We start from the raw sequence: 25,484 nt of genomic DNA, 5'->3' as shown, positions 1-25,484 counted from the left end.
GGGTCTGTACTGAATTATAAGCAATATTTTCTTTGATTCTCAGAAGAAAAATACAGTAGCTCATTGCATATTTACACAGAAAAAAATACGAGAACAAACCCAAATCAAATACTAAAATGCTGTTGCTTATGGAAGTATAATAAATTGTCAGCAATAAACACAAAATCTCAGACATTTTGTTTAACAGGACCTTCTGCAAAACAGTGAGGGGGTTTTATCCTTGACACATTGGAATAGTCTGTGTTAAATCCCTGGGGAAATGGAGAGAAGATAGTAGCTAGTTTACTTCTCTTCCTTATCTGAATTCCAGAGACCATTAGAAATCTTATGGTGAAAAGCTGAAGTACATTATACCAAAATCCCCAGGAAAATATTTTGCCCAGAACCTTAGCTTAAATGACACATCTTCAAAGAATCTTTTTTAAATTTTCTCTCATATCAAGGTATTCTTGACACAAATCTTCTTACCTGAAACACTATCCAATGTTTTATTTCTTCTATAATATGTGACGTGGTCATCTTTCACATTTTCTGTAAATCATCATTTTGATATCCTGTAATTATTACTAATAACAGTAGCAAAAATGCTGAGAGAAACTATAATTTTAGATCATATTTTAGAGATCATTCTAGGAGCTCTCTGTCAATCCATGAAGATAATTCCCTGCTGCAAAAAGCCAGCAAGCTAATTTGAAGACTGAAGGGAAACAGAAAAAACCTATCTGTGAAAATAATTTCGAAAATCTGAAAATCTCTATATAGCTCCGTACTTATTTGTTTACATTTTAGATAGACATAAAGTAGGGATTTTAACTTCATCTTTTTCTGGTTTATATGATAGTTATATACTTAGTGTATGTTATTTCATTACATATTTCTAGTCTTTCTTGCTAAGTCCATTAGCATCTAACAGCAGATGTTTCCCACTCTTAACGTCTCATCCTTGCATACAGGTCCCTCATTTACTACTAACTCTCCTCAGTTCTCAGTTTCCTCTTTCCCACGCTTCAGTTCTAGTGAATTTCCAAAGTCAACCACTCCATATGCTTAGAAGCATATTAAACGTGTCTTTTTTTCTGTCGGTTTAAGTCACATCTTCTGCTCCTGCTTCCCAGGGAGCCACAAATTAACACAAAAAATGTTCACAGATCAAAGCAGATAACACAGGACAATGAACTTTTTTGGTGGATGCCATGTACTAGTGCTACTGTCTATTTTGCTATTAGAAGCAGGTAAGAAGAATTCTTTCTGCTTGCAAATTGTTGCTCAGCTACAACAAAAGAAGCAGCATACATGTGTCACTACTCTTTAATAATGTAAATTTATGAATTAGCCCTGTGTTTTGCCATCCATCCTCCTCGGCTATGGCTTTGATGCTTACCTATTGCTTATATAAATATTACATAAATTTAACTCATAAGACAAAAAGCACAAACCACCCTGTGTTTGGTTACGTTCACTGAAACACAGTAGAACCATACTGCGTGTGGGAACACAAATGTTCAAAATACTTTGCTCTGCATAATTCTCATTCTTTTGATTTATGTGTGCACATGAGGGCATATGCGTTTCTTTGTGGCTTACTGGAGGGGTAAGTATTTTAAAGGAAGACATTGTGACTGCGTTTTCCATCTTCAGGTAGATCATGCATGGGGAAGAGGGGACGATGAGAAAAGCTTTTTGATGATAGAGACTGCCAGACAGTCATTAGCAGCTCATCTGTAACTACCCAATATTATTATTATTGAATTTGTTGCTTTAAATGGTAGCATGGAGCCTAGACCCTAAGAAAATTGTGTGGCCAGGAGCTTGTGTTGACTCCTCCAGAATGATAAAAACTGCTATTTGGAAAACTGATGTATATCCTTTCCTGATGAGTGCATTCACGTAACCTGTCTCTAGCTCAGACAGGTTCTGATCCAGCTTTCAATACCTGAAGAAAAGTATCAGTAAGGTCTAGTCTGTATTTGTTCCAGCAGCTTCTGTCATTACTGCATGTGAATCAGGTGCTTAATTCATTGACGAAAAAACACAGATAAAACACTGTAAGAGATTTTGAAATCAACTTTCTGTTTTGAACCGCTTAAAACTAGAAAGATCTCTCATCCATTAGCAAAGTAACAGATTTGCAACAGCTATATTGTAATTCATTGTCTGAATACCATTTTGAATATCATTGACATAGAAACATGTTTAACTGCATTTTCTCAAATTCTTTTTCAAATTATGCAGTGAATTCATATCCTTACAACATACTACTTTTGGATGAATACTGCATTTTTAAGATCTCTACATGATATGAAGAACATTCTTTAAAATAAGCAATGAATAAGAAAATGTACCAACTGAAGCAGGAATATAAATCAGGAGTTAAATGTACTTAAACTTGCAATGATTTGGTCATTATGAAAAGGATCACAAATACTTGCCAATAACTATTTGAAGGATGTAAACACTGGGGCTGCCAATGTGTTATTTACATCTGTAGAAAATTGATAACTGGAGAAAATGGTATGTAATTTTGAAATAACGCAGACTGAATATGAAAGGTTTCTCGGCACAACCAGCTACTAGAATTTTGAATTGCCCTTTATGGAAAGTGATTGAAACCTTATTTCTTTAAAAGTTAAAAACAACAAAGGACAAAATCTTGAAGACAACATTAAGGACTCAAGCCCTTTTGGCTGTAGGCTGCAATAGAACCTTTTATAGCTAAGTGAATACTTCCATTTGCCTCATCTTTATTGTGTTGAAAAATTCTGACCTTATTTCTATGAATAATCTTGGTATAATATTTTTCACTCTTTTTTGAAATCCTGGACTGCGTCTGCCTAATAGAAATGCAGTGGACTGCAGGGATATCCACGCTACCTCTGAACAATGTGGGAAGGGAGAATCAGGCGGAAGACCCAGGGTAATGCTGCTGTCCTATTTCTCGCACATTAATCACTCTGATAGGTCTGTATTGCACAGCACTGCATTTGCTCTCACACCTGAGAATGTTAACAAAACCTGCTGTACAGGGAAAATGTTTCTAAAATGTTTCTGATCTTCAACATCCTTATAGCTAAAATGACTGCCATTCCATCCTCTTCATGTTTAACTATTAAAACCAGTCATGAACAGAAGATGAATGATGCTAGTCAAGATCTGATACACTCTTGAGACTTTTTATTGGAAATATCAACTCCTCCCAATATCCTATAAAGCAACGAAGAAACAGGAAAAAGAAAGATTTTAAAACATTTTGAAGAGGAATGATTTTTCCTTTGCACATTGCTGAGCAGAAGAGTTAGTTGAAAAACACAGCATTCTCTGAAAAGCATCAAAATAGTACTGCAGTCCTTGAAAACATTATGTAATAAATTCTGCAGCTGTATTTCTTTGCAAACAGGGGATACTTCTTTATGATTTTTATCACTGCAAATTTCTTTAAAGTAAAGGCAGAAGTATTACTTTGCAACATTAACATCACTGTGTTCTTGTTTGCTTTTATCTACCACGAACTTCAAGTATTTTACATTGACCTTCAATCACCATAATCTGTTTTAAAATGCCATAAACTACAACCTTGAGAGGTAGGTTTTGGGGGCAGCAAATGCAAACATTCCAAACAAGCAATTTATTTCAGCAAAACGAGCGTAAATCTTGTCTAGAAAAGAAAATTTAAATACTCATAATGAAATTATTTTAGAGGAACTACCTTTTACTACAATCTACAATTATTACTGTAATGAAGGATGCTATCCTAAGACTACATGTTTGCAAGGCCAAATTCAAAATAGGATATTCTAAAATGTCTAAATAATATCAGATTAAAGGATCTGAAAAAAAAAAGACATTTTAAAATAGAAATCACATTTTCTTGCTGGCTCACCGACACTGAAAAGGTTAAGCTGGTAAAACATAAATCTTTATCCAGGGCTTTTCTAAGCTACTGAAGGCAAAACAAGTTGTTGCCTAGGACGACAAATATTTAGTGACTATTTATTTTCTGTGTTTTTTCAGAAAACTTGTGGGCTGGGATGAGAGGTCATTTTCTAGCTTTTTAAGAGGGAATAAGAAGTCTTGGGTTGGGCTGCGTCTGCTGTACTCCTTGGAAAGGAGTTCACATTCTGAAACTTGAAATACGAACCTTCTTGCAGAACACAAAGATTTTAAACAGAAAATCAGATGATAAGGCAATTTATTTGCTGCCTGAATGAAAGGGGATTTTGTTAGGGTACTTCAAAGACAGTACCCTCTCTGGCACTAGGCAGAGTAGGTTGCTTTAATAAAAAAAATTATGTTGCATTGTAAATCAATCATTCGTGCTAAATAGTGTGTTACAGGACAAGAAAATGATCCTGCAGGTGGAATATAATAGGTGCTAAAATTGCTCCGCTTTGATTATTAGTGCTAAAAATTGCTGCCAATCACTACCTGATTATCATTTGTTTTGAAGAGAGCGTGGGGCAGAGGGAAAGAAAAAAGAAAAAGAGAGAAATAAAAGCTCTGGTTTTAAGAATTCTAATATAAGAGCAAAGATTTACCTCAGAAAAGAGGTAAAAGTGATCGTTAAAAAATTATACCATTTTGATATGACTAAAATCCTTACATTTAAAAATAAATGCAGGAAATGGGAAACTTATTGAAAGAAATTGGCAGATTTCAGTGGCTAGATTTACTGATTAAACATGGTTATTTTACTATCACTTTTTAATCAGAAAACAATATTTTTTTATTATCGCCATAATGCAAGGAAATATAAATATAAAATTAGGGAAATAATTTCAAAGTACTTCTATAAAGTCCTCTATTTAAATAACCTCTAGTCTAAAACAGCACCAGATAGGTTATAAAAGAATCATTGTACTACCAAAAAATAAATGCCATGAAAATGTTCACAGTGCAAATGCTTGCTTTCTTTACCATAAGGGTGATGGAGCACTGGAACGGGCTGCCCAGGGAGGTTGTGGAGTCTCCTTCTCTGGACATATTCAAGACCCGCCTGGACAAGGTCCTGTGCAGCCTGCTGTAGGTGACCCTGCTTCGGCAGGGGGCTTGTACTAGATGACCCACAGAGTTTCCTTCCAGCCCTGACCATTCTGTGATTCTGTGATTCTGTGACTCCATAAACTGAATAAAGCACTGACTTTAAACTAAAAGAAGCGTTTTTCCTCCTACTTCTCCTGAGTTTGAGCACTGCCATGATCCAAGGTGGGAGTGGGAAGAGGTAAACAGTGAATGGTTTGAAGAAATTGCCATGGTTTATGTCATCTCCTGATCTTTTTCAAGGAATAGTATAGAGGAAAGAGGATGATGTATTTAAAAAGTATTTTGCATTACCATGAGGCACAGATGAAATTTTGCACATCAAATCACTGAAAGGCTACCAGATCACTACCTATGCAAAATGTTACATGCAGAAACTGTACATAGGAGTTAAACACGTTATGAAGTTACAATACTGGCACATCGTTTTATTGAGGATAAAGAGCTTTCAGTGAGATTTCTAGAAACAGCCACTGCAATACTACAACATAACAACGGTTTCTAAATGATCAATAACATCCACAATCATTTAGGAACTGAGTGACTGAAGGAGAGCTTCCCAGTATTCAAAGCAGAAAGACTCTGACTGCAGAAAGAATAATTTTCAAATGCAAGATCCAATTGAACAAATTTACTATATGATTGCAATTAGTAAGTATTTCATTCTTGCAAAAGAAACAAAGATGCGCATTATTAAAACCCTTCTGAGACCTCTATGGGTGCCCTGGATGAACGAAATCTACACAACTACTGTGTATGGAAAAAAAATTGCTATTTGTATAATATCTCATAAGTTTTTTTGCACTTATAATGAGCATACTGATCCCATTTCAAAGGGAAATAATTTAGAGAGTTATCCTTTGCATTTACAACTGTGGCACCTAAAACACATTGATGTAATCTCATTTGCAGCATTGTTCTACTAATGTAGGAGCAACAGAGCGAATCCATATACATGTCTTACCTCATGAAGAAATACTACCTCATAATGAAAGCTATTCAGTTCCATACCCATCTTCAGAGTATTTAATTTGAAATACACAAGCAACTATCCTGTTGTCAAAAAATGCTCAATATTTGGTCCTACTATTTACTTTAATTAGGATGCTTTTGCAAACAGATGAGCCAAAGAATTTGAATGGATATTGAAAGTTTCCTTCATATTTCCTCAATTGGTATTCTTTCATACCAATCAAGGCTGTGCATTAACCATTTCAAAATTATAGTTATTTAATGTAAAAACCACCACAAATGTAGTAGAAAATATTTTCTTAAATGTCTTAATGCATGTTATACATAGCCTACTACTTTACTAATGAGTGAGAAGATCCAAAGTTCGGTCTACCTGGCAGACAATTTTTAAGATTCCCGTGAAACTTTCAAAGGCTAGAAATATCTGTTCCTCAGTACAACAGGCACATTTGTTTTTTGCAGGATGTCATCCTCAAGCATTTTATGCTGCCTAGAAAATTTGAAATATGAGCCTTCTGGTTTTGCACCAGTACATAAACATGGTTGTCTCTACAGAAGCGGCATTTGCATTTGAAGTGCGATAGTCTATCATTTAGCTTGCTGGACAATTCTTTAAATTATATACATTTATATACAAATACATACATACACACATATATATGTATGTGTGTGCATAGCTGTTTTAAAAATATTGGTCCACGTTAATTAACTTCAAGTAATTTCTCAATCAAGTACACTAGTAATATGCTCCTGAATGTTTGGAAAGAGTTAACAAAGAAAAAGTCATACAGAGAAGTTTCTAAACTCAACAACTACAGAAAATATCTTCAATAACTTGAGATCCCACAGCCTATTGCTAATGAAGACTCACGGTCTTGAAAGCTCTTCTGATTATCGAAATTGTTGGAGCCATTTAGAAAGCAACTAGAGGAAGAGCTATGGGCATCTTTATCAGTTAGCAGAGTCTCTGGGAGACTAGAAAGGACTGTGGCTCTAATCACTCTTAATCCTTTTCAGCAATCTGAAATCTAGCAGAGGGCTCTGAGGTAGAGAGGAAAAGCAACAGGAGTAGTAGATCCACAGTCGCAATGTCTGAGAACATTTTATTGAGATGTAATGTTTCGTTCCTCCTCAAAAACTGCCTACCCAGAGAGGCATGCTTGAGAAATTAAGTAATAACAAGAGAAGAGGAGTTGCAGAATAATTTGTCAAACAGAATCTGAAGGACAGCCCTCCTAAGCAAACGGCATCTTTTCATGCTACAGAGCATGGGAAATTAACCTGTCAAGTGAGCACTGTACAAAATCCATCCATTTGGTGTGTGTTACCCAGTCAAGCTATGGAGTTGCTATCTGCTTTGCTGGAGCAGACAGGGAGGCTGCTAAGTGAGACACTAACCTGGTCAAGGAATCTGAATGCAGTATGATGTGATCCATTTTTAAGTTCTTTGAGCAGACGCTGTAATTTGTACTGGCATTGTAGGTGCATTAGTTGCCTAAGGCCTCATAAGAGCCTTGAGAACTAAGTTCAATACAGTGATTTCTATTACTTAGAGTTATAGGTATATACAGCTACGTATGTGAAAAGTAATTCTGACTTTGAAATTAGATGTATAGCTGGCACTCTACATACTAGAGCTGTACAGAGAAGGACTAGAAAGATACAGAACAAGGATTTCTGGAAGTATGAAATGGCTAAATAGACTAAGACTCTTCAGTTTGCAAATGAGAGGGCTGAACAGAGGAATGACAGAAGTGTGCCAAATGAACCACAGCACAGAAGAGATAAATAGAGAAGGAATTCAAGGATGAACTTGATGAATTGCTAGCATGCAAAGCCACTACGTATCTCAAAAGCTTATTGTGTTCTTTGAAATAGTAAAAAAGCATAGACAGTTGATGATTTGCTTGTTTGCCTGGATTTCTAAAGTCTTTTGATGAAACCACTCTTAAAAGGTTTTTAAGAGAAAAAACACCAGTCACGACATTAAGCCATAAGAAGAGGTCCTTTCACAGATACATAGCTAGTTAAACCAGGAAACTGTAGGAGAAAATGCAGTTTTTAGGGTGGAAGAAGGTCCCTAGTGAATTCCTGAAGAGATCTGTAAATGGACCTCTGCTATTCAATGTATTTATAAATTCTGTAGGAAAGAAGACTAGCAGTAGGATCACAAAACTTGATGATTATAACTCATTTGAGGTAAAAAAGACAAGTACCAGTTGGGAAGAACTGGCCCCATTCCAGAAGTCCCTGAGCTGAAAATTATTAATGATTAGAAGAATGCTATGCAGATAATTCATAATATGCTTGTCCTATCCATGTAGCCTTCCCTGGTCATCTGTTTACAGCCATTTTTATAAACAGCACAGTGGGTTAGGTAGGGACTCTGATCTGTTTCAGTATGGCCATTTTCATGCTCTTTCATTCCTACAGTAGAAAACCTAGTGGGCTGCAGGGACATGATCATGTAGCAGCTTTAAATAAAACTAAAGAATCACTTTTTCACACAGTACATAATTAAATTACGTTGTGGAACTTGACAGTGATGTTGTGGAGGGTCCAAGGTATTTAGTGATGAACTACTAGAAGGTAGTCCATGGATAGCTATTTTGTCTCTCTAGTATCTTTGATCTGATCCTGAACAGCAATTGTTACACCCTAATGTAAACCAGGAACATAATTTGTGAGAGACAGTATCAAGGACACTTTCCCAAAAGCTCAAAATCTGGCCAGTAATTGAGTTTAAGAAACCATTTGGTAAACATTAATTTTACAGAAGATAAAGACTGAATCATCCATGTGAAAGATGGATGTGCAAAAAATGGAAGCTCACAGTGCAAGATGAACTAATTGAGAAGAAATGTAAACCAGGCCACTTACATGTAACCCTCTTCCTAGGAGTTCAGCTATCTGTGATTCAAGGCCCACTTTCAGTACAACGCAGCTTTGCAACCGTTCTCAGTTTTCCTCTGAGAAAATTGCTAGGGCGTGAGAAGGAGCTGTGAGAGAGTGCGCAGGCTGGAAGCATGCGAGATAAGAAAGGTAAAGCTGCAGACATAAGTAAGATTGTTGAAACAGGGGAAAATGGCAGCTCAAAGATTCAAGGACAACAACACTCACATGAAAAGGTATAAAATCCCAAGGCAAACCAGTGAAATCAGAAGACAGCAACTCAGCAACATCATAGCTCAGCCTGTTCCAGGGAGAAACAGAGGCCAGCCCTCCCCTACCTGAGGGATGACTACTTGCACAGTAGACTTAGTGACTCATTTGGTGGGGGTTGATTTAATGCCTAGTTCATTAGTCCTACAACGTATTGTGTGTGTTAGACGATAAATAACTTGCTTTGTGCTTTTAAGCTGTTTATATCTCGCCTGAAGAATCTCTTTGGTAAAAGTTCCCTGAAGAGAGTGACTCCCTGAGGGGGAGGGTTATGTAACTAATCCAGAATAACAGACAAGAATAATATGATTACTCATATAGAAGAGCATTTATACTTTAAAGCACAGGTGCACACTTTAGATGCATTAGGGGATTTCAGAATATAGTGGACTTTTTTTTCAGCAGATTATATATATTTCACAAGAGTTCCACAGAGCTACAGCATCAAATAAATTATATCTGAATCTGGGTACAGAATCTGATCTCTCTAACGAGCCAAGAAACCTGGGAGGCAAACCCAGAAGTGCTGGGAAAGCCAATGCTGGGAGAGGCATTCTGAATACTCACAATCCCAGGATAAGGAAAATAGAACAATACTTCCCAGGAAGTACATACCTGAGAAAATAATGAAGCAAATGGATCTGGGAAAATTCTTGATCTAAATGACGAATTAGTGAAACAGAATCTAAATTTCAGAATCTGGCTTGTTGAAAACAGACTGAGAATGCTGGTGGAAGCTCACAAGAAACACAGACTAATAACTTTTAAAACTACTCTTCTGATTCAAATGCTTTAAGTAATTGCTGCTTGATTGTGCTTGAAGAAACAGACACTATATATATGTATACAGAAAAGTCTGAAAAAAATTAGCACCTAAGTTAGAGAAGACATTACCTTGGTGGAATAAATTGCAGGAAGCTGCATATTAAATTTATTTCTTAATATCAGTGAGGTAGCTAGAGGACCACAGAAGCTGAGGGAAGATGGCCTTTACTATCAGTGTGTCAGACCTTCTCCCTCTCTCACATGCTTGGCATTCTCCTCACAGTCGGTTTTGTTTTTTTTTTTTTAATGTGCTAGTGTAAATGGTAACTTTCAAGGATGCTGTTGGAAAAAGAGTAAGAACTGTTCTTTTTAGGAGATAAGAAGATATAAAGCTCTGATTGTTCCAGTGTCCTATAAGAGTAAGGGATAACTCACACAGGTTAACTTTAATCATAGAATCATTTAGGTTGGAAAAGACGTTGAAGATCATTGAGTCCAACCGCAAAGCTAATGTGGCCAAATCCACCCCCCAACCATGTCCCTACGTGCCATGTCTACACATCTTCTAAAGACCTCCAGGGATGATGACTCAAGCTCTTTCCTGGGCAGCCTGTTCCAGTGCTCGAGAACCCTTTCAGTGAAGAATTTTTTCCTAATATCCGATCTAAACCTCCCCTGGCACAACTTCAGGCTGTTTCCTTTTGTCCTATCTCTTGCTACTTGGGAAGAGACTGACACCCACCTTGCTACAGCCTCCTTCCAGGTAGTTGTACAGAGCGACAAGGTCTCCCATCAGCCTCCTTTTCTCCAGACTAAACAAGCCCAGTTCCCTCAGCTGCTCCTCAAAGTGCTTGTTCTCTACGCTCATCATCAGCTTTGTTGCTCTTCTTTGGACACGCTCCAGCACCTTAATGTCTTTCTTGTACTGAGGGGCCCAGAACCGAACACAGAGTTTGAGGTGCCTCACCAGTGCTAAGTACAAAGGGACAATCACTTCCCTAGTCCTGCTGGCCACACTATTCCCCATATAAGGCAGGATGCCGTTGGCCTTGGCCACCTGGGCACACTGCTGGCTCATATTCAGCTGCCCGTCAACCAACACCCCCAGGTCCCTTTCCGCCGGGCAGCTTTCCAGTCACTCTTCTCCAAGCCTGTAGCATTGCATGGCATTTTTGTCACCCAAGTGCAGGACCCAGCACATACTCTTTTTGAAACTCATACAGCTGGCCTTGGCCCATCAATCCACCCTGCCCTGATCCCTCTGTAGGGATCTACCCTCAGACAGATCAACACTCATACTAAAGCTAATCTTCTTAGCATCCCTGCATGACAGTAGGGAGAAACAAACAAGCAATAGAGATAATTAACCATAATTTAACCACCCTGAATCATCGCCTGGATGATCTTCTCTTTTGCCATCCTTTATAAAGGGAATTTAGGGATGCTAGCTTGATTCAGCTGCAGGGAGACTTTCAGAATATGCTTTATTTTTTCTGTCTTTCAAAAAATGAACTGCTTGCTTCAATAACTGAATTGAGTAGATTTATGTCCCGAAGTAGCAGAAAAGTATCTTGGTCAGCATCACACATGGAAGCTTAGAGGCATGTGATGAGTAAAACTCACAATAGTATATTGAGATGCCTTATGATAAAGGATGACTTTATTACAGGTTTAGATCTAGGAAAAAAAATCTGAAACTTCATGAACTTCATCCACAGGCATGTAAGTTGATGATCACAAAAAGTGTAGAAAGAAGATAAAGACTTTCAATTTTTTAAGATATAAATAAGGGCTTGGGAAAAATGAAATGTCCCCTACTCTGTCCTGTCCTTTCAGCTAGGCCAGTTTACCTAATAGAAGATATTATCTCTACCTTCAAATCTGTTTCTACCCCTCCAGAAACCATGGATGATCTTCCAGTGGCGTAACTGAAAGAAGCACCAAATATGAACTAAGGGATTCCTTGCACCAAAGCAGAAATGACAACTGATGTCTAAAATGAAAAAGTTATCATATCTGTAGCCCTTGATACATCTTTGTTGCGTATTTGGTGTAAGTGCAAATAAAACTTCTTGCTCCATCTACAACTTAAGCACCAAGAACCACCAAACCAAGAGTACTCTGAATTCTTTTCAGGACGTCGAGCCTGGTTTTTCACTTCTTTTTCAAGTGCCTGGATTCTGACCTATTGAAGTGAGGAGTCTTTTTCCAGAGTTAGTGGTTTTGACCTTTATGCATTCCTTTATGAAAAACTTTCTGTAATAAGCTCTTGTTTTCCATCGTCTGAATGGGAAGTGAGACCTTTGAAATCGATTTCAGGCAGCAGGCCTGCTAGTCAGAGATAAGTATCTTGTTCTGCCAGACTGCACAATGCTTCAAACCAATTTCTTGTCCATTTTTGAAAGATTCCCCTCAATTGAAAGAGAAAAATAATGGTAAATATTTTTGTAAGCTACAGATTTTCTCAGTGAACATTATTTCATTACAGCTGTCTGCTACTGATTGATGGGAATTAAATATATATTGACTGGACTAAAACAGAAATTCTGAGAATGATAGAACTGTTTTATCTACTATGCTCTTGAACAACATAATCCAATAATATATCATGTGGGAGAAATATTTATCCCTATAGGTATCTACATACAAATATTTAAACACTTGTTTAACAGCTGCTTCTTGCAACTCATGGCAAAAGGGAGCATTTTGCCAAGAAGCACAGGCCTTAAATGAGCACATGATGTTAAGCTGTAAAGTTAGAGAGATATATACTGGTCTGGTTTATAGTAATTTTACAGAAGTGCGTTCCTGTCAACTTCAGTGCAGGTACTTCCCTTTTCTTCAGTTTAAGCAAGTTTGGAATCAAACCACAAGTCTTTAATGAGGTTTTAATGATCCACTGGGGGGAGCTAAAGGGTAATTTGTTTCCAAATTCTTTATGGCAAAATGTTTGGGATTAAAAATTAAGTTACAGAAGACAATGTGAGCAGACACTTCCACTTTTTTCAACTGAATGCCAGTTGTTAATCTATATTAGCTTCTGGAGCAAAGGGTCCCCAGTCCTTCTTAAACTTCCAGCCACTTACAGAAAAAAGACTCACAGTCATAAATAGCTTAGCAGCAGACACCCGTAATAGCATCAGCCATATCCTGACTTCAGTTATACATCTACAACATACATTGAAGGCAAAAGAAATAACATGTAAGGCAGAGTTTGGTCCTTACTCTTACTCTATATTTTAGTGCTAGTTAACATTAATGGTAAAGTGACAGCAAGAAAAGAAATACTAACATGGAATGGTTTTGTCTTTCAGTTAATAAGAAGTACCTCCTTTTTTTTTTTTTTTTTTTTTTCCCTTTAGATGCAGGTCTTGGGCTATACCTGCTTGTGCCTAATACAGCAGTCACTGTGTTGAAACATGGCTTCGCACCATCAGTACGTTCTCCATTTCTCCAGCCTGGGATACACTGAGAATGGTTTCCCAGTATAAAGCTATATTAAAGTTTATGGTTGCCCATATGAGGACATTGAATTTAACTGACTCATGTAAATAACATTTCAAGCAAAACTGATAATTAAATAAAATATTTTGTTCCTTTAGCATAACTTGTTATCTATATTTAATGTTTCCTTATTTCATGTTTAATTTAGCCAGAGCATGTAGAAAAAGTAAACTGTAAGTATTTTCACATTTACAAGGAGTAGTTATTAGACCCTTTAAAAGCAAAGACTTAGGCTTTTGTAGCTATAAACTACCAAAATATATTTTTAAATGTCATTCAGCATCCTGAAGCGGTGACACAATCACGCTAATTGAATAGCATGCTAAAGACAATGGCAAACAAATGGAAGCAAAGGGTACAGTAAACCCAGGTATAGGTATGAAAGCTGTAATCTTTAACAAGTACTTGATGACAGTATTTGTAGTGCAATTTGCTTTTGAGGTTTCTCTTTGATATAGAAGGGCAAGTACTATAATGTATTTAGGAGGAACTACTGCTATAAATTGATCAACTTACATTAATTAATTCAATCTCCCAGATTTTTTTCACAAGGTCCATCGATGTATAGCCATTTATTAGAAAGGATTTGGTATAGTCACCCAGTTCAATGGAATCCAGCCATTCAGCTACAGAGGTGGGGTTGTAGCCATCGTGACCAATCTGCTTCATCTGAAAAACAAGAATCAGTAACAATTACTGATAATATTAATGAAACACCTTTCAGAACAGCAGTTATTTATATTATTTTCTTTGGGTCAGAGTTATTCTCTGATTACCAGTCTTTCAATGATTAGTACAAGATGGAACAATTTTGTGAGCAAAAGCACTAAGAAAACTTGGTTTTCAATGGTTCTTTTTCCTATGTCTGCTTGCCTTTTAAACCAGAGTATACTAAGACTGTACCACGAGTTCAATTCTTATTAGTCATCAGAGAATCCATAAGTGAGGGAAGGCAAAAGAGTGAGAAAGAGACATTATTAATATCCTGACTGCACAAAAATGTCAGATTTGCACCTAAGATTTCATAGAAGAGGAAGAAATTAGACTGGGGTATCAAACTGCACATGAAACATTTTCCCTTGTTTATATTACTCCTAATTTATTTCTCCTAGTAGGTTATCTTCTATTTTATAATGGTTCAAGCCACACTATACTTTTCCGCCCCCAGTGGAGGCTTAAAAAGTTCTCTTTCCTCTACCTGGTTATATTTTTCATGGAACTCCTGGGATTTTAATATATTTTAGATTCCTCTCTTTCTGCAAAGTTGCTTCAGATTGGACAATCGAACCAAATATTATTGCAATGGAACTGACAGCATGATGTGCACAGAAGTGCAACACCTGCATTCATATAGCAACACAGGCACAGAAAGCATAATCACATAAATCTTGTTTTCATAACAAACTAAGAAACATCACTGGCATCTTATTGTTCTGAATTTTGTTAAGCTACTAAGAAGTAAAGAGCTGCAATTTCTCTTTCACAATTGCCTCTTAGTGACACGAGTGAAGATTTTCAAGCTAGCCATTAAAGGCAAAATTGTATAAAGCCTCTACCTGTGCAGCTTGTTATGCCATACTGTGTTCATGAATTTTAAAGCAATTTGCAATAGTGGCAGAAGTAGAAGCAGAACAAAGTAGAAAAAATTGTGCAACAGCCTCAATATTCAATGGTATTATACACATATCATCTTTCTATAGAAGTGCAAGTAATGCTAACTTGATAATACACTGAACTGGTAAACTGTTAAGAAGATTCAGAGGTTTAGAAAGCTTGAGTTTTGCGTAGGATCTCCCAGCTGTGCAACAGTGACACTGTGCATGGTGAAAGCCAGTCTCCCATTTCTGCCTGCTTATGTACATTCCTACTTTATGGGAAACAAGGGAAGTGCGACAGAAACATAATGCTCTGAGCTTAAGTTTGAAGTGAGTGAAAAAGTAATTTAAAAAGCAGAGAATTCTGATCTCAGTATCTTGCCTGAACCAATTTATTTCTCACAGTTTATTGGAAATACAATTTGAATTCAAAGTTTCATCCTAACTTAGAATTAAATTCTTCGATATCAAAACCATGGCAAATTCTTCTTTCATTGTCATTCAGACTTACTTCAAATCTTAGATTGACAGTAGTCTGTCCAGCACACCGCAAAAACGTTGGAGGACCCTGGCAGCTCTGACTCCTGGGAAGCTTATTTCAAGAGCTGGTTTGAAATGAGGTATGCTTAAACAACCAACACTTGAAAAGAAAGGACCCGATAAACCGAAGAAGAAAAGTCTAATACAGAGAATACATAAAGATGTACAGGGCCTACAGGGAACATATGACTTTTGAAACATGTAAGGTATTTTTGTTTTCTTTCTCTAACAAAGAAAAGTGAAGCACCTTCAAAACAATTTGCAGCATATCTAAAGGGGGCATGTTATGTAAATTATGTCTTTTGTTTATTACTATTTGATCTTTATGTTTAATAAATCCTCATTTTAACATGATTTTTTTTTTTGACCTGCTGATTGAGCAATCTCATGAAGTCTGGTCCACAGTTCTGGTAACCCATCAGCCTCTACGAAAAGTAAACACAGCATGGCAAGTTTCTCAATTCTTGATTCCCACTGGAGATCTCTGTCAGAAGGGTTGTTAAAATAGATATCACTCTACTACGATGTGTTGCAAAGGGCTGCAGGCAAGCAAACAGAGGTGAACACTCCAATAAGCAAAAGACCAAGAACAACTGAAGTATATGTGACAATTTCAGTCTTTGGATTTGGTGCCAGTAGACAAAATTGTCCTCTGGTCACTCAGTAGCCTACATGGAAATACACTGTCCTATTGTTGGGCAGCAGCAGGCTCTGCAAGCATTCTTCCCTCTCCCTGCCCCAGAGATCTGGCTGTCTGTGTTCAAGGCCATGTCAGGGATGAGGCAGCTGTGTAGCCTTGGGTAAGACCCATGTATGAGCAGGGAGAAGCCTGGTTAGGACCACTCCACCTTCTGCAGGAGCTGCATGTTAGCTTAGGTCCATGTCCTCGACACTCGCCCAGGCTATGCCGTAGGTATGTCTGTGCCCAGCCGTGCACCTTGCTGATCCTCACCCACTGACTCGCCCTCCTGAACTGACCTTGTTCCATCCTTGTCCCTGTAGATTTGCCTTGGGATGTGGCTGTTGGTGGTCACTGTCACCATCCCTGCCCTGCTCGCCTTGTGCGGGTGCTCGCTGTCTGCCCCACTGTCCCCCCTCAGCTCCCAGCCCACCTGCCCTGGCAGGGCAGCCCCCTCTTCCTGCTCCTGTCACAGAAAATTAATCTCAGCACTAGCATCTTTGCCAGCAGTTTCAGCACAAAACAAGTATTTTGTTTTGTCATGAAGCAAGAATCAATCTTCTATCTAAAACAGATTTTCTAAAAAGTGTCTAATATATGAAAAATAATAAACTTTCAGAATCCATCCTCTTGTATGAAAAGTTTTGTTCTGTCTGTTAATAACATGAACTAGTTTATTAACTGTCACTCATAGCTGGCTGAATGTTTTCAAATATTTATTGACATATTGGTTATCTAGACATGACAGTATTAATAGTACCTGCTTTTCATACAAAATGTTGTGGAGTTTTTAAATAAAAAAAAAAACCACTTTGAAATATCTGTCTGTAAGTGCAGCCCCTTTACTTTAGTAGAGCTCCAGTTTAGTTGCATCTTATCCCAGTCCTCATTAATAGGTCATGGCTCTTGGACTGTTTGTATTTTTTTTCTATACTGCACCATGATCTTAGACTCCTCTCACAGATCATTTAAACCCTGTAGGCTTCCTTGCTGATGCTATTTACTATTTGATTATTTTTTTTTAAAGAAAAAACCCCTCCTATCTACTGACTGTATTTCCATGTACAATATTTTAATCATTTTGCACCAGCTACAACACATACACCAGTGGTGTCAAACATCTAAGGAGCTATGTGCATACTGTTTGACTCAGAGCAGTATAAAATCTCTAAGCTTCAAGTCATGACAGCCTTTCAAGTATTAACTGCTCATAAACAGGGGCAGCATTGTTCTTCCACAGGCACTGCTACTAGCTCATTCAGCTGTTATCTTTAAAGAACAATATTGGTCTGAGATGCTTCATTGCAGAGGAGTTTAGCATGCTGACTATGGAAAAGGCTAGGAATGAAGCTTATAGGATTTAGAGAAAAATAAATCTTTAAGAAAATACGATATAAATGAAGCACAGAAGAAAACACAAAGCATAAGAGATTTATCTCCTATGTTCCTATTGATCTATCACTAGTATTTCTGTTTGAAATGAACAGAAAGCAGAAGCCAGAAAGAACTGTTTCTCGTAATAAAATAGTAATGTCAAGTAGCATCCTAATGGGTTGAAAAATCCTTTACAGGAAACCATCTGTACACCAGTCTTTTTACAGGTGCAACACTGCTATATCTATGTAGTATTTCATATTAGGATAGAATGCACTTGAGTTTTTGTCTCTGAAAGGTAGCCAAATAAACACGAACAGAGCTTCAAAGTAATCACATATGCAACAGAAGCATCAAGGTGAATTCAGTAATATGGACTATTACCGGTTTTCTCTGATCTTCTCAGATAGATGGGGAACTAATGCTATTTTCTCCACAGGTAATATCACTATCTGGTGGATCTCCACACAGTGTATATTGAAATCAAGCTTTTTATCTGCTGTATAAGGAGAAAGAGATGACTTGACTTTCACAGCTTTTTAAATGATGGCTGTGATTACAGTGAATTTATGCTTGTGTTGCTTTGCAGGAACAACCTTTTTAGCAAGCACATGCTTTCTTTTAAACTGCTGGTATATCTGAGAGATTTAAGCAGCACTTTGGGGAACTTGCATGAAACTATCCACTACCAATCTGAGTTATTCTGGATGATTGTAAGAGCTGCGGGGTATCAGTTCTTTTTTTTCTTGTCTTTGTGAGTTGTCCATTATATATTCTGTACTTTGCAAACATAATCAGTTGGACTTCTGTTGTTGGAAAAGGAGATCATTCCTTCTCCGGAGTGGTGAAAGAAAAGGCTCAGGAGAGTGACACTTCTGAAGACAACAGGGCCTGGCTGGCATGGGGGCAGCACATGGAGCTACTACCTGCAGCGCCTGTGCAGAAATTGAGCTCAGGATCAGGGGCAGAGAGGCAGCTGTCACGAGGGGATGGGCACAGCTCCCTGAGGACCGGAGAAGACCTTGCATTTGCTGCTGCTGAGAAAGTCACTGAGTGAAAACAGGGACCTGCCTGCAAATATACACTGGGTGAGGAAGAGCTGTACATAAACCTTTTGGTTTCCTATGCTGTCTACCCTGTCACCTATTTAAAAAGTTAACTATTCAAGATTCTGTTCCAATAATGTTTGACTTTTCTCTCCACTACTCAAAAGCCTTTCTTCTTCTTGTGGAGTTTACTGCAAAAAGATAGTATAGGCACATTCATTTCACAGATTCAGGATCCTGCCCTGATGGTAAATCCAGAATACCATGAGCTGAGTTTGGAATTTTCTACCTAAGATTGCCAGCATTGCAATAGGCACTCTTTCTATGATTTTTGCAGTTGGAATCTATCTTCTGAATTTAAAGCAAAATACATGCATGCACACTTTTTTTTTTTTCTGGAAAAATTAAACAGACCCACACTGAGAAGACTGAAAAGACCTCCTGGTTCTCCATCAGACACAAAGTCTGGGACAAGGGAAGAACAGGTCTCATTCGGTATTACTGAGGATGATGTATGCAACAGTTCAGGACATTCAAATTGTATAGAAAGTAATCTTAAGAAGAACCATATCTGGAATTTGTGGACTAAGTGCAAGCTATGGCCTTTCATCTCATGAGTTTCTATAAGTATAGTTTCTAAAAGCAGTCCTGCGGATATTTGTTGATACTTCAGTGCATAGAGCTACAGCTTTACAGGCATACTTTCAAAAACTGGATATTAGCACAGACTGACATCTCCAACATCAAACTTTCATGCTTTGCTGGACCCTGAGTAGCTCTGCCTGTTTTACTTTAGATAACATGCTATTAACTGCACCTTTAGTTTTTTACCCCACTTAGGGGTGGAACTAGCGGTGATCTTTTTGGCCAAACAGTACTATGATTTGGTGCCACAGTACGATTTAAAAGTGATCTACTTTGCATTCATTTGCTTTGCAGAATAGTCTGGGTATGCACTATCCAGCTCTATTTTTGGAGGAAAGTAAACCAGAAGATCAGCACCAGTCAGGCAACAAATGCATTTCAACACATATAGGGACACAAAGAGCTGCGTCAAGTGGCTGACAATTTTACCACCTTCAATGGGAGAACACACACATGCAGACATGGACCAAATGGTGGAGATATACCTTTGTATTTGCTGTCAACTGCCTTTAACTCTTCATGACTCGTATAATTTCCTCCCTTTATGTTTTTTCTGATTTAATTGCTTCACTTTCTGTTGCCTAGCTCAGAACTGTTTGCTGAATTACTTGTTGCTTCTATAACCGTTTTATCCTCCTTGTTATTTTTTGTGATGATCAGAAAACCCATCAATCTCCTCAGCTTCCCAGAAGATCCCACAAGGTGCTAACTAGAGCCTCTAAAGGCCCAAGGAAATGATGCTGTTCATCAACCTGTGCTGCAAGAAAGTTGAAAGCTTCCTGACAGCAGGATAACCTGGTGTCAGTATCAGAAGGCTGCTAAACTCCTGACTGCTGTGAGGAGTCCAGATGTGCCTGCCTATACTTCTGTTCAGTGACCGGTGGGCCAGCTGCAGAAGAAACCAGAGACAGATGAAGAAGAAGGCAGGGCCAGTCCTGAGGAAGAAATAGTGCTTCTGTGGATGGGCATTCTTATGTGTCTCGTTCCTGCAGACCCTTTCTAGGTGTTCAAGTTGCAACAGACTATGGTGACTGCTGGAACCTCTTCTATTCCTTCCACAACTACCAGTGCTGTTTCTGCCTGTTCCATTAGGCCACACTGGCCAGTTTCTGTCATTGTTGGTCCACAGTGGGATGTGCCAGACCTCAGGAAAATGTTTGTGTTATTAGTCATTATAATTTTTAGCTTTTATTTAATGCTGGATGTCTTCCTAGCAAGTGTGTTCTTTGGGGCTGGGCAGCAGCAATTCTGAGCCATGGGCTGTTCATGGCACCTCGGGAGGTCATGCTGGTGCCTCTCTGGAGACCTTTGAACCTCTGCATGTGAGACAGCTACAGAGAACTTGTCTGCTGGCATGCTGTGCAGGCAGAGATCATTTCTCAGACTGCAGAGGTCTAGCTGGGGACCCTCTGGGGCACAATGTACTAACAGCCTATCATAAGGCTGAAAGGGGAGAGTTGTTCCCTGAATAGCATGTTTCAACCAAAGGCATCGGCACAGAGGAGATGAATCATTTCTCTTGATGGATGAAAAGTGGGAGGGCATGGGACAAAAGCTCTTACCTCACTGGAGAAGTGGGAGGAGGACATAGAGAAGGGTTTCTTGCTGAGAGGGAACATAGAAAAAGTACCCTCTGACCTAGTCAGCCCTGACTCTCGAGCTGTCTTCAAGTGTTACTCCTCCTTCCTCCCCAAATCATAGCAGTCACTTACACAGGCCTTGTTAGCCTTTCATCCTTCCCACTTCACCATTTTCTAGCAGCTCCAACTGGATTTTCTTTACAGTCAAATGGCCTGCATAGTTTTCAGATGGCACTGGGGACAGAAGTTAACAGCCACAAACCAGTAGGCAGGCAAAGGCAGGACAAATACATCCATCAGCCCAGTGCTACTGAGGAGTGAATGGGTGAAGCAAGTAAGCCTCTGAGGCCATAAAGACATCTCCACCCCTTTTGTGTGGAGGTGGGAGTGGGGATAGCAATTTGTTGACACAAGGAGACAGAGATCCATTTCTTTGTAATCTTCCCTTTGCATCTGAAACATTGCAAAAGACATTCAGTGTCAATTGCATTTTCCTTGTCTTACTCCACTCACTCCTGGTTGGTCTTCCCTTTATCTGGGAAGGTGCAGCAGCCTGGACACAAGCACCATCCTCGATGTTCTGAGCAGACTGAAAAAGAAGAGAGGGCCGTGAGACAACTGTGCCCCTGCAGGGGCTGTGCAGAACACAGCCCAGACCTAAAGCTTGGGAAACATTGTAAACGTATGTGTCCAGTCTGTCATGCAGCCTGCTATCTTGCAGGCAGATGGCTAAAGCCATAGTCCACTTTCACACTGCATGTGATAGAGTCATAGTTAAACTGAGTACCTGCTCCATCTCTGGATGTGTATGGCCTCATGACCTGCTGATGCAGAGGGTGCATAGCATTTATCAGTAGGCAGGCAGTATCCAGATGCTGCTAACACTATTGCTGCCCATAGAGAAGATACTAGTGTTCACTCGGAATCCAGCACTGGAATTATGGACCATATGGGTATTGGAAGTCCTTCTGATGACCTGCAAATATGTTCATAAATTGCCTCAGTGAGTAAAGATGTGGGACAATTGAGTGGTAGTCTTTGTGGTTTATAGCTACCTGCTGACAGGTTGCAGATGGGAATATGGGTCCCATCAGTGGCCCCTGTGGAGCTCATGAATACACAAAAGATGCAGTCCTGAGGCAGAACAGCCATACCAGCAAAGACTCCCAGAAAACAACTGTCTGTGTCTTCTTTCTCAGACAAAAGGATATGCAGAAAGTCCAAGTCAGCTCATTCAGGTTGTCATCCTAATCTAGTTGCCACAGAACGAGAACAGCACTTCCTCTCATACAGCGTATTTCCTTGTCTCCTGACTATTCTCAGAACAGGCAGTAGGCAATAGGGAGTCAACCACAAATAAACAAGTATAAAAGAAGCAGGAAGAAAAATAACACTACTGTACGGGCAATGGTGGCAGGACCAGTGACGTGCTACTGTTATTTACATGATACAGATAAATGACAGCACACCGTGTCTACAGCGGCTCACTGATAGACTCAGTTAAGAAGGAAAATGTTTCTGAGGCTGCTTCCATCAGACAGTTTTGAAGAACATGCATGGAGGGGGCATTTGGTATATGGGACCAGTCTAAAGCTAGTTTGAAGTAAACACTCTGAATTATAGAATAGTCTGAAGTAAACACCCTAAACTACAGCAGGGTTGTATTTAACTGCCTTGTTTTACTGATCCATTCCTATTGTGCTGCATTACTTAAACAATGTAGACTACACATTTGTGTTTCACAGTTGAAAAATTCATGTGTTATGCTGGATTCTAACACTTTTTTCTGTCCTTGTAGTTAAAGGTCTTATAAAAGTATAACAAGTAGGTGAGTGGCCTCCTTCCAAACCAGGAAAGCAATTTCCAGAGGCATTAGAAGGAGGAAAAACAGCAGGGTAGAAAGCACTTCCTTTGAATTCTGTTTTCCACCTTCACTTCCAGCAGACCAGAACCAAGGACTCATAGCCAGAAAGGGTCATAAACGTTATGATACCACTTTATAGCACCTTCTAGCTTGGACACTGTCTTCAGGAATGGAAGCTGGAATGATTTATCTTTGACCCATGCTGAATGTGAGAGAATTAAACATCAGGGTTCAAATCAGCTTGCTAAACTCTGGGATGTCTAAACCAATAGCGATATAACAACAGCAAGCATAGGAGTGATCTTTCTCTGTTACATACACAGCATAGTTAATGTGCACATGCAGAGTAGTTCTGCTTTCCTAAATGCCAGACTTACTGTGCTTGCACAAAAGAGTGTTACATATGAGTAATAGATCCAGCACTTTTTGGAAGCACAGTTTTACTGCTCATATAACACTACTCACAGAGAGCATGTGGTTATAGCCTGCTCATATCCTACTTCTTGTCTGGTTCTGCAAAGCACCTAAGAAAGAGGCTGGCTGCCTGCACACCATTGCTACAAGATTCCCAGACTTGCTTTGTGCTGAGACCTCTCCATGCAGGAAGGAACAAGCTGCACACTTTAAGAATAGCTCTGAAGCCAGAAGAAAGCTGCTTTCAGCTATCATCTTTCTCCCATCTGTCAGATGAGAGAATGTGTTCCCATTATGCGCTGGGAGAAGCAGCCATACACTGAGCATCCCACACAATAACAATCCTTTTTCTCATCTAAGTTCTCAGATAAGCTAGGATAATTCTTATTTTTAAAAACATTTTAGCTTTTGAGGAAGCCATTGAGAAGTCACTTGCACACAGGTTTTGGATGCCGAAATAACTTGACAATGCTCCAATGTTTCCTATGTCACTTAAGTGTGGCTAAAATGTTATGTCATGACTGCTATTATTTTCTTAGTCAATTAAACATATCCTGCACACAATTCTTTTGCCAGTATTATTTTTTTTCTCAAGTCCTTGGACTTGCAACTTCAGTATCTTTTTAGACATTGTCTCTACCTTTAGACATGTCTGAAATTCCTTTTAATAAAACATACAAAATCCTTCTCCAAACATTCATTGATTTCATTCTTTTCATGCAAAAAAAGCTTAAATGCAATATCAAACTGCTATGAAATTTGCTCTAAGACTCATGTCATGTATAAATTATTTCCATTTCAAGAATTAACTTTACAAATTATATTTCTACTGGAGTGTCTTAACCTTATCTAATAATAATAAGCCATAAAGTGCTCTAGTTAATATTAATGTGAAACTTGAATAACTTAAATTACATTAGTGCAAGATGAGAATTTGGGCTACTAGCTCCAATCCAACAAAAGTAAAGGGTATTCTGAAAAGCAGAAATCTAACTGAAAGATTTCCACTCTGCCTATCTCTTACAAACAGACCAGTTTACCCTCTTATGAAATGTTCTCCTCAAATACAGAAACATCAGGGAAAATATTCTGAGAAATCTGGGAAAACATACCTTTTTGTACTGTTTAAACACTGCATAAGAAACTACAATGATTAATTTGTCTATATTTGGACAGATATGTGGGGTGTTTTCCTGTTTAAAACTACTTCAAGCTCTAGAAAGTGGTTCCTAAACAGGCTACTGGTGTTTGAAAGACAGAAATTCATCACTCTTCAGGAAGCCAGCAATTATGAGTAAAAAAAGACAGTCTTTCTTTTCAGCCACTAAATGCCTGTTGCATTTTCAGGCTTCAGAGATGAATATGGATGAGAATAACAAAAAGAGCTTTAAAAAAAGAGTATTTTAAAACCTTGACAATAGATTTGTTGCTTGACTTTTACCCTTTAAGCTTATTCAATACTGCTTGCATATATGGATCTAAGGAATTGTTGTTGCATAGATATTTTTTAAACCATTTCCACCTCAAAATCTGAGTTAAAAAGTATCACAAGACAGGAAACATTAACAGTAAAACTAAAAATGACATAATCAGCTATTAAGTACTAGAATACAAGGAGTCATCAAGTTTTAATTTAAATGAGGAACAGAAAAGAGGTACATGTTCAAAACAAACAAACTAAAATAATTTCTATCTAATGAGATCCAGATTAGTGGGAGTCCATTTATGGTTTGAGATCTTAAAGTATTTAGGTGATATGCACTATTTTGAATGCATGATGCATTGATGCAGAGCTGAACTTATCGACAAACAGATATACAGAAATGAATATGCTTGCAGGATCTGAAAGTTTTTTAGATCTTCAGCAAGCTGTTACGAATACAGAAAAGGTGGGTTACATTAGATAAAACTTACCATGATCCCAGTTTTTGGGGCCCATAACTGTTCTGACAGCTGTGCCTTCAAGAGAACTCAGTTTTGAACAGGAAATTATGTATTTTTACTATGTAAGCTCTCTTGCGTTGCTGAGTCATTTAAGTGAAGAAATGTGATGCACAGCTTCAGCTTTCAACTGCCTTTGTTTTGGTGTAATATTCTTGCATCAAAGACACGTTAAAAATGTGGTCCTTAAGGACTGGTTTTTCTAGCTCAATAGCGAAGCTGCTAAAGACTACTCCACTGTTATTCTGCCCATGCTTCAAGCTGTTCTGTGTTACTTAATTAACTTTCGTTCAGAAGATGTAGATTCTTCCAAGTAACAGCACAACCATGTTGTTCTCAACTGTTTTCAAGAGTATCTCTAGATGTTGA

At 38.4% G+C, this 25,484-nt stretch overlaps 1 protein-coding gene across 12 annotated transcripts in view; it reads right to left on the bottom strand.

Moving 5' to 3' along the window:
• The window catches only part of ANKS1B (ankyrin repeat and sterile alpha motif domain containing 1B), a 457,460-nt gene that overhangs the window by 143,758 nt on the left and 288,218 nt on the right, over positions 1 to 25,484 (bottom strand). For all 12 annotated transcript variants that reach the window (XM_075427661.1, XM_075427668.1, XM_075427657.1 and 9 more), the window contains one exon: positions 13,954 to 14,106. In XM_075427661.1, coding sequence (XP_075283776.1) covers positions 13,954 to 14,106 — 153 coding nt within the window. The remainder of the gene's footprint in view (positions 1 to 13,953; positions 14,107 to 25,484) is intronic.

Source organism: Opisthocomus hoazin, chromosome 8 (genome assembly GCF_030867145.1).
Source record: "Opisthocomus hoazin isolate bOpiHoa1 chromosome 8, bOpiHoa1.hap1, whole genome shotgun sequence".
Classification (NCBI taxonomy): domain Eukaryota; kingdom Metazoa; phylum Chordata; class Aves; order Opisthocomiformes; family Opisthocomidae; genus Opisthocomus; species Opisthocomus hoazin.
This window is presented reverse-complemented; position numbering and strand designations above follow the sequence as displayed.